Source organism: Hippocampus comes, unplaced genomic scaffold (assembly GCF_001891065.2).
Source record: "Hippocampus comes isolate QL1 unplaced genomic scaffold, H_comes_QL1_v1.1 scaffold51, whole genome shotgun sequence".
Classification (NCBI taxonomy): Eukaryota; Metazoa; Chordata; class Actinopteri; order Syngnathiformes; family Syngnathidae; genus Hippocampus; species Hippocampus comes.
This window is the reverse complement of record NW_017805497.1, coordinates 995,321-1,005,678: the sequence shown is the minus strand read 5'-3', so window position 1 is coordinate 1,005,678 and position 10,358 is coordinate 995,321. Positions and strand designations below refer to the sequence as shown.

At 41.3% G+C, this 10,358-nt stretch overlaps 1 protein-coding gene across 1 annotated transcript in view; it reads left to right on the top strand.

Annotated features, from left to right (window-relative positions):
• The window catches only part of lonrf1 (LON peptidase N-terminal domain and ring finger 1), a 17,113-nt gene that overhangs the window by 3,129 nt on the left and 3,626 nt on the right, over positions 1-10,358 (top strand). The window contains exons 2-11 of the mRNA XM_019876634.1: positions 2,196-2,314; positions 2,611-2,733; positions 5,269-5,466; positions 5,554-5,767; positions 5,885-5,987; positions 6,162-6,276; positions 6,358-6,479; positions 6,564-6,722; positions 6,910-7,072; positions 7,188-7,340. Coding sequence (XP_019732193.1) covers positions 2,196-2,314; positions 2,611-2,733; positions 5,269-5,466; positions 5,554-5,767; positions 5,885-5,987; positions 6,162-6,276; positions 6,358-6,479; positions 6,564-6,722; positions 6,910-7,072; positions 7,188-7,340 — 1,469 coding nt within the window. The remainder of the gene's footprint in view (positions 1-2,195; positions 2,315-2,610; positions 2,734-5,268; positions 5,467-5,553; positions 5,768-5,884; positions 5,988-6,161; positions 6,277-6,357; positions 6,480-6,563; positions 6,723-6,909; positions 7,073-7,187; positions 7,341-10,358) is intronic.

Genomic DNA, 10,358 nt, shown 5'->3' with positions numbered 1-10,358 from the left:
TTTCAGCGTTATTTCGTTGTGCAAATGCATTGATAATGTTCATAAAAATATGTAGATTATTTTAACCGTAAGAAATCTTGTGTTTTTTTTCTCCCAAAAATACTCACAAATAAAATATGAAATGTCGGGTTTGCTTCAGGCTCGGGCCTGCAAATAGGGCTCGGTTGACGTCACTGCTTTCTCGATTCTCGTCTTGATCGTGAGCGCTGTCTTCACCGCTTAAATCGCCGACACTTTTACCGGGGACGGGGGTCCACGGCCGGGCTTCGTCTGTGTCGCTGGCCCCCTCGTTACTGTCGACCGGGGTCGGATTCCGTGCGTCTGGTAGCGAGCGTAGCGAGGCCACTCCCCTGCAAGCGAGCATTTGCTCTGGAGCAAATTTACGCCAGTTGCGTTCACACGCGCACATTTGCTTCGGTGCTGCTTCGCAAACGAGCATTTGCTTCGGAGGAAATTTTTAAACCACCTCCCTGAGGTGGATCAAATTTAATGCGCACTAGGCTGTTGAGCGGCGCTACGTCGAAGTAAATTTGCACGTGTGAACGCTCCACTGGCGTAGAGTCGGTGCAGCGTCGGAGTAAATCTTGCCGTGTGAACAGGGCTTATATCTATTTGAGCTATATTAGCCTACGATCAAAGTCTTTTTCCATTTTCAAACATTTTTTCTAAAGCTCCAGGGAGCCATTAGATGTCGCTAAAGAGCCACATGCGGCTCTGGAGCCGCGTGTTGCCGACCCCGTGTAAGCGAGCGATAAAATAAACAACCTGACTGAGATTTGTGCTGTTTTTGTGTATGAATGTGTTTTGAACCACTCCCTGTTTGTGACATGCCAACACACCCATGTAATCAAGAGTCCTTTATACCATTAAAATGCATCACTATCAAAAACAGTTCTTACCAGTAAACTGGCAGAATGTGGTTTAAATCGAGTGTTAACGCTGTCCACAATGTGCCAATACATTGGCAGGGAAAAAATGCCATGATGTAACCCCGATGATTTATAATAAAAAACTTTATTTTCAAGTGGAAGTTCACTGGTTTCACTTTAAAACTGCAATGTTAAACATGTTAAGAAACAACAACTTTTGTTTTATTCTCCAATGACTGAGTACGTGACCGGTGTCCAGTTTTATTGGTCATGACCAACAAATAAAATAGATTGATACATTTTTGTCACACTAGTTGCACGCACTCTTTCTTTAGTATTTTCTTAGGTGTACATCAGCAGCATTTGAAAGGCGCACAGTTCAGCTGCAGGCATTTTGAATGTTAGGACCGTACGTGACGTCCATTTTTTCTGTCTGTTCACCATTCAGATGTAATTATAATTATTTATATGTGTAATTGGTGATTTGTACCCGTTTTTCAACTGAGTACCTTTGTATGAATACAGTGAAACTGTTGAAGTATAAAAATAATGACAATGAAAATAATTTGGTACAGTACTTCGCTCAGTGTTTGATGTCAACGTAATGACTCAGCATGAAACAACAAAGAGTAGACCACGACATTCAGCACTGTCCTGCGAATAAAGGGGGCCATCTCTCTGAAGATGCACACAGTTTGTGGGGATGTGTGCACATTTCTACTTGAAATTTATAATTGTAAATAAAATAGTTAGGTTGACTTTCCCTTTAAAACCGTTCTGCCATTTGTAACTCGAGTCAGGTCACATTAAATGGACGGTTAATGTTGTCCAATGTTATCTTAATGTGTCTAATCCAAATTTTCTGTCGATCTGTAATGTCTCCCAATACCGGTTACTTCTTTCCAATGCTGGCTCTAATGGTGCAGGATACCAATAGCACTTGAAATGAAATGGCAAAACTACTTATTTACTAACTGCCCAGGAAAAACTCTTGTCACAGGAGGAGTAAGAAATCAAACAAGGAATGTTCTTTAGTGTGATGACCACTTCCATCTGCTCCAAGTTAACATCTGAGTGACTGTTGTTGCCATCACTCCTCAAAAAAAGAGGCCTAATTTCATTGATCACGACAAAAAATTGTTGGTTTGCTGCCATCAGATTTTTTGCTACTCTCGCTGGCTTATGCAACATGTTTTGTTTTTTTCAATCATGACAGTAACAATCAAACAATAGCGACAGTTGCTCAATTTTCCTTAAGCTTAAATAGAGGAAGTTTGCAAATAATTTCTCTTGCCTCTCTTTTCTCTCTCTCCTTTGTCGTTAAAGAGCCCGAAACAACAGCAGAAGCGCGACTCTCAAGAGCAGAAGCATATATGTCCTTAAAAGAGTTTGATCTTGCTTTGGAGGACATTGAATTTTGTCTTGCATCCAGCTGTTCTGCTGAGGTAGGTCAGTCTCCTGTTGTTCTCTCTCTCTCTCTCTCTCTCTCTCTCTCTCTCTCTCTCTCTCTCTCTCTCTCTGTATATATATATATATTTTTTTTTTGTATGATATTTTCGATGTTTGGCGCCAAGTATGCCAGGAAAAAATAAGGGTTGGATGGTAACATATGGTTTGAAATCAATATTTTTTTTTTCCATTGGTGCAATGTATATTCCGATTTTCAAACATAGTCCCATTTTGCAAGCTATAAATTCAGTGATTGTAATAGCCTGCTCAGTTCGATGTTCTGTCCTTGGAGGCTTTGTTTAGGAAAGCCACGGTGCTACACGAGATGGGCGAAGTGGACGAGTCTCTGCAAGTCTTTCTCAACTGCCTTGCCGTGGACGAAGACTTCCCCTGCGCAAAAAGACAAGTAGAAAAGGTGAGCACACCGAAAAATAATTGTGGGATACTGCCTGTCAGTATGTGGAGTTGCGGCTGTTGTGTGTTAATGGAAGTAGGAATCAAGCTCTAATTTTCTGGTGTTTATGACTATTAGTCGTGAACCTTGTAATCTTTGGTGAGAGGTGCATGGTAGCCACCATGAACACAAGCCTAGCATTCTACAATCAGGTAAATCTAGCGTTTTGGAGGTATACAAATGCAAATACAAATGGTGGGGATAGAAGTCCGCAGTTAGATATTTTTTGAAAAGCTCTTTTTCACAAAAACTTGTGGGAAAATGCATGGACTGTGTACCGTGAACCTTCCGGAAATAATGTGAACTTCTGCACAAGATCGTAATAATGGACTGTGAGATAAATACCATGTGACAACTGAACCGTGATTTGTGAGCTTTAGATATCGTTCCATACCTACCATCAGCCACCTTGTTAAGTGTCTGTGAGAGTGGTTATTTGCAGCAAGAAACAGATAAAGAATAAAACGCGAGTCATGACCCAAGAATTTAAAAGAGGGCACAATGTCAGAAACACGCAGGTATGGTAACCCTCTTATGGTACTTCAAAACATGGCAGAAGGAAGCCCAGGTGATGGCAAAATGTGTATATTGAAGAAAAAAAAAAGATGCATGCTAACATTAGCTGAATTTATTTGTATGCCTTAGCTCTGGCCACTATAGTTACGTAGAATATGCTTGAGTCTCCAGTCTCATCCCAAATAAACTGTCTGTCTGCTCTTGATGAGATCCACATGCTGAGAAGTTATCTAACCAATATATTCAATGTGTGGTTTTAAGTGGAACAGTCACCTCCCCAAACAAAGGATTAGAGCCGACAGTTGTGGATTGGAAAAGTCATACAGTGGACCCTTGACTCATGAGTTTTGTTCAGTCTCTGTTCGCAAACGGAAGCAATATTTCCCATTGAAATGAAGCGAAATCTAATTGTTAAACTATGGATAAAGCAGAATGTTAGTGCTTGACATTTAACCATTTAGCATATTTTGATATCAATCGATTCCAGGTATGATTACCTTGTTTCTATTCATGTGTAAAAGTAAAAACTGTACAACAGAAAGACATGAAATTACACTTCGTAGTGAGTGAAGAAATAATGCAGTGCATTTGCTAGCCAATCATTGTACGTCTTAGCTTAGCATTTTCACATCTAATATTGTAACCTTGCTGAGGTTTTCCGCAGCAAGCCCTTTTTTGTATTTACCCACACACAACAAGTGATGTTTGCCATCCGTGTGGCTTATTCTTCCGTGAACTTCTATGGAAGACATTTCTGGTCTTCCGTCTTTGCTGCATCAAGCCATATTTTTTTTTTCTTTGTACTTGTATCATTATCCTAATAAACATTACACATTGCACGTAGCCTTGAAGGTGGTGTCGCAATATCAAAGTTGTAGGGCAGCCAAGGCACCAATTAAAAAAAACAAAGGTGTGGCATTCTAGCCTGGTCTTGACGCCAGATGTCTCATCTTAACTGGGTCAATAAGCTGTTGTGGATGAAAACATCCCAGATCGAAATCCAGAAATGAATGATCACTGATCAACATTCTAAAATCGACAATACACAAGAGTGATTGTATTACATTTACTTGAGAAATAAGCCATGATAAACAAATGACACATTCGCTTGTCTCAGCTGGATCATCTTCCTTTTGCTTATGATAAAGGTCAGCTCTTGTGACTTCATGTAATGACTTTAGCTCCACTCAACAAAACCAGCACTGTGTCGCAGTTATGCAAGAGGCGAACAGTGTGTGTAGTTGAACCTGCATTTTCACAGCACCATTATCTGCTCACGATATTTTAGTCCGAAACTGCCACTGTTGCATAATTTTTGTGTGATTCTCCACATGCGTCATGGACCCTCCATTAGGCTACCCCATTTGTATCAAATTGGATGTGCACTTTTTGATAATGATCATGAAAAAATCTTTTATTTTCTCTGTAACGAGCATGGTAGTTGGATGACTTCATACAGTCACATGTGAAAATGTTTTTTTTCCTCCTCCATTGGGGGCATGTCAGGAAAAATAACCTGCTAAATGATGATATTCTGCATCAAAGTAAGTAATGTGTTTGCAAATTCGTTTGAATCTGAATTGTGGCAGTCACAAACAAATCCTTTCAAAATCGATTATCTTATCGATCACATTCCCGTGTTTAAGTCTCCAAGCTCTGCCAGCTCCGCTTCGCAGTAATACAGGAACCGTTGATTTGTCTCGACCAATTTTTGTGGTCGATGTTTTCCCAGCCCAAATCTGAATCAAAGGTCTACTTTGCTGCAGGTGCAGCAAAGTAGTGGTTTAGATTTTTTTTTAATGGTTTCCATGAGAGGTCTTCATTGATGGTCCAAAGAACACCCTCCCTTATCAAGATGGGGCTCACATTAGGAAAGAAACATTTTGGGATTTCTGCAGTTCTTAAGACCTACATCATTGACATGCTATGCGCTGTTTTTTTTTTTTGTTTGTTTGTTTTGTTTTCTTTTTTCAAAAACAGATTCTATGTGACCTGCTCTCTTCGGCTAACGACAACGTGAAGGTGGGCCTAAGGGAAACAGCGCAGAATACGTCGCACCACTTGCGCAATAAAACCCTTGTGGCCGACGCACAAGTCAAGTCACATGTTCCAATCCAAAGACAAAGCCAGCACCAGGTCCGCGCTGTGTCGGCACACCACCCAAAAGACAAGCAGGGGGTCAGATTAGTCATCCATCCTAATCATTTGAACCATATTTCAATGATATCACATGTATTAACTTGAATTGTTGATTCTGTGCCACAGAAACGCCGGGAGAGTCTTGAGCGTCCCAGTCTGAGTAGAGCTCATTCGTTGCGTTCTCATGGCTCCGCCTCTGGCGAGCAGGGTCTGAAGAGAGTCTGCTCCGCCCCTCAGCTTGGGGACCAGGAGAAGGCGAGTCTGCTGAAGCGGAAGTTGTCCGTTTCTGACGTTGGGCCGTGCATTGTGGCCAATGGAAGCAGCAAGTATAAAAAACAAGGTATTATTCAGCACTTTTCTCCCCCTCCCTGTTTTGTATTGTAATTGCCAACTGTTTTCATTACAAGTACATGAATCATAGAGCGTGAGTAACGTGATGTTCTCTGTTTCTTTCAAGGTGTGAGAAATTGCCAAAAAACAGCAGTCGCAGCTAAAACTTACAGAAGTGTTCGAAAGGATCTCATTGACACCAATGACCTTGAGTGCTCTCTCTGCATGAGGTGAGCCTAATTATAGCATTAGTCATAGTACGGCTTGGGTAAGAATAATTTGGGGCGCATACAATTGTGTTGATGTGATAATACATTTGCTGCTGATGCGATCAAGTAAAACTGTACTTTAAAAATCAACTTTGTAAGAGATGTCTGATCTGATCTACTCTCTATCTAAATTAGGTTATTCTATGAGCCTGTGACGACGCCGTGCGGCCACACCTTTTGTAAAATCTGTCTGGAACGCTGTTTGGACTACACGCCACATTGTCCACTGTGCAAAGAGAGCCTAAAAGAGGTCAGGGGCCCCACAGGGTGACTGCTCTTTTGTCTATTAAGGTTTGTATTGTGTGATTAATCATAAACCTCTCCTCGGCAGTATCTAGCCTGTAGAAAGTACAGTGTGACAAGTGTGCTGGATGTGCTGATCAAACAGTATTTTGGTCAGGAGTATGAGGAGAGGACCAAAACTCACCTGGAGGAGACCAGAGAGCTTTCTGAGTAAGTTAGCTCTCGCTCTGCCTGCCTTACGTTCATTTCAGAGGAAGATTCTAATGATCTTCTGTCTTTCTGTCCTGGGTACAGCTTGACAAAGAACGTGCCTATCTTTGTATGTACCATGGCATACCCCACGGTGCCTTGCCCGCTGCATGTATTTGAGCCACGTTATCGCCTCATGATCCGCCGCTGCATGGACACTGGCACGCGGCAGTTTGGGATGTGTATTAACGACCCCCAGAAAGGGTAAGCGTGGAGACACGGTGTGTCTGGATTTTGTGCACATCGCACTTTTAAGAGACGTCAACACTTGATGGATTGGCACACAATTAATCTTGTTCATGTGACCGATCGTATCCAGTCATTAGTTGCATAAGAGGTTACTGTGCCAAATATTTTTACACAATTAAAACTGTGGCATCCACCCTGGCAGGTTTGTCGACCATGGATGTATGCTCATCATCCGCAGTGTTCACTTCCTGCCTGATGGTCGTTCGGTGGTGGACACTATTGGAGGCAAGCGCTTCAGAGTCCTGTCCCGAGGAATGAAGGACGGTTATAGTATTGCTGACATTGAGCATTTGGAAGACACTCGGGTACGAAGCATGTGCTGAAATATTACCCTGTCCTACTGTAATCATGTCATTTCCTCTTTCACTCGGCACCTCAGAGAACCCAAAAGTCACCGGTGTGTTCAATATTGGCTTTTAGGTGGAGACCAGAAAAGAGCTCGAGAGCCTACAAGAGCTTCATGATGCTGTATACAATCAAGCCCGAGTCTGGTTCCAGAACCTCAAGATCCGATTCCACAACCAGATCCTTCAGCATTTTGGACCAATGCCCGAGAGGGAAGCTGATATCCAGGTACACCTCTTTGCCTCCTTGTTCTTAAGCAGGTTCTAGCCAATGTCTGAGAGTCAATGCACAGTGAACCCTCAGAACACAAATGCAAGCCTTCCCAGCACTGGTTCAACTTTGAATTTGCTCATTCATCGAACATTCGTTTATCACAAGGGAATACGTTTCAGACCCTTGCGCAATAGGTGAAAATCCGCAAGATAGAACGACCATTGGGGAAAAAAATGGCTACACAGAAAAGCTGTTTTATTCCTCCCCTATGATTTAAACACACCTAAACATTGGAAAACACACTGCCAAAAGTCTTTCCCGTATCGCCTTTTCACACGCTTGCAAGTTGCATGTAGTGATTCTACAGTAAATGAGGCAGGTTGCTTGCAGTGTGTCGACCAATAGTTCTCCAAATAAGTGGCGAAGCTTGCTCGCTTCAGTGTACGAGGTGTGTCTTAAAAGTTTCAGGGCTGATTTTCTAAAAGATATATTTCAATCTACAAATTCTCCACTTAAATGTGGACCAGATGATCAAGCAGCATGTCTATGACGTGTGAGAGTTGAGAGTGTAGCAGGACAATTCGTGGCTATTTCACCATGACCCTGTGCCTGCTCATAATGCTGAGGTCAACATTGCTGTGCTGTAGTAACCTCCCTAATCAGCTGGTCTCGGTCTATGGGATTCTCCCCAAGGAGACTCCTTTCATAGACTGGCATGATATCAAGATAAACGTGACGACAGAACTGTTGAAGATCCTGGAAGAATTCTTCCAGGAGTGGCAGAAGACGTGAGATAGAAGGCTGGAAAAAGTCCAATACAGTAAACAGTAGGAAAGTCTGAATGAGCCATGGTTAGTTAATTTTGGTAACACACAGAGAGCACACCCACCTGAGACATTTTGTAAATAGGGGAGCGCCGCACCTAGAATTTAAAACCGAAGCAGCCTTTTTGATGAAAGGTGAACAGTCTTCAACATCCAAGAGACCAATTGCCTCCATTCTTCTGCGGATTACCATGACCTAGTTGATTGAGAATCCACACAGCCAGATCCTCTAGATAAATTAATTTCGACATGCTTATTTTTATGTAGCTCTCTGATCAAATGTCTCATGATGGGCCTCCTCTCCATGACTCAAACAAATCTCATTTTTGGGATTTACTGCAGATTTTATCTTTAACTTTCACATCCGGAAAAATCCATGACCAATAGTGATCTCCCACAATGACAAAAAGTGTCTTGCGTTTTTTGAAAAGTTGCATTATTCGACACAGTGTTACCAGGGATTTCCCAAACTACCCTTCACAAACATCTTTTTCAAGCTGCAATTTAGGGAAAGGCTTTAACGGGTAGGCCTCCTCTTACAGGGTTCTACATTAACAGTGGCCGCGACATGACGATGTTGGGCTACCCAAAGTTCAGTGATACTGGCCAAAAGTGGTCCAGAACAGATTTCATAAATAAATATGATGAAATCATGTTGTTCCTCCTTTTTTAAATACAGTATTCAATATTTTTTCGATTTATCTGCTTAAATTGATCAATCATCACTGATCATTTTAATGTGCTGCACTTTTTTTTTTTTGCACATTATATTAAATCCTTCCATGAGGAATGGCTTCAGCAAGAGGGAAAATGTTAAGTGTTAAATATTCAGTTTGATTTTATAATGCAAAAAAAAAAAAAAAAAAAAGCTAAATAGGAAATAAGTATCCAAAACTCTCGTATTACGTCATGAATATACAGGGTCAGTGCCAGTTTCAGCTGGGCCACCACAGACAGCATGGCTTCCCCCAAAAAGTCTAAATGTAGGACCTTGTCTTACCTCCACGGATAGGACAATATTTAGTCAATATTCTATCTAACATTGTGGTTTTATATATATTCACTAAATTATCCATATGCTAATAAACAGTCCCGGTTACGGTGAGTTATTGAATATGCATGCGGCCTTGTCTTAATGTTACTAGAAACTTTTCTAATTGTTTAAGTACAAAATATCGAAAATATTCTCAAATGCGTATTTAAATCTTTTTCCAAAATTTGTGGTTGGCATTGCAATGCTCATCAAATAAAGTCCCGACAGGCATCTAAATTGTGCAGATTATTTGCTTCGGGTCCATAAAGAAGCAGGGGGAAAAAAAAGGCTCACAGTGTGAATGTAGTGCTGCCTTACATGGATATAATGGGTAAGTTTCCCTCCTTCTTACCTTAAAAGAACCAATATTGTCAGCGGATCCGAACACTGGTGAATCTTTGTAATCCAAATGTAGTTCATTTTTAGTTCTTGAATCTTTCTTTGACGAGTCTATTTCTACTTTAAATCGAATGTTTTCATGCACTGCGATTATGTCATCACGAGTGAGGTAAACAATTGGCAAATCCGCAGGTGATTAAAATGTGATTAAAAGTGGATGAGAACACGCACATTGGAACTGATATTGTGTTACTTTTGGAATGAAAACCTGAAGAGCGTCACAATGTTGTGTGCAAAGAGCCAAAAGGTGATGAATCGTGGGTGCGAGCAGGCGAGAAAAAAGGGCACCGGTTTGAGTCTTGTCCAGGAGAGGGTGCCATTTATTCATTCTTATTTAACTTGACCCCTGGAAATGAGTGGGCACCATGCCAGCCCTCGGAGAATGCCGCCTTGAGTCACTGTCCAAATTGCCACTACAGTGAAACTCCTCTACAACGAAATCATGTTTGCAGCAAGAAATTTTTCACAACAGGGGGTTTTTCACTGTAGCAAATTTGATCTCAGATGTAAGCACACACACACACCCACACACACAAACGTATGTGTACACGCACACACAAACGTTTGTGTACTCTATTTTTATTCCAATAGTACATAAGTATGAGCACACACTTATTTGACACTTCATATTGTCAGTGTAGAAAGAAAAAAAGGGAAAGAAATTGCGAAATTTACGATCAGCATTCACTTTCACTTACATCAATTTCTTGGAAAATGTATTTTATTTTGCTTGCTCCGTCTTTCATTTTGATCACTTTTACCCTCTCTTCCAGCATC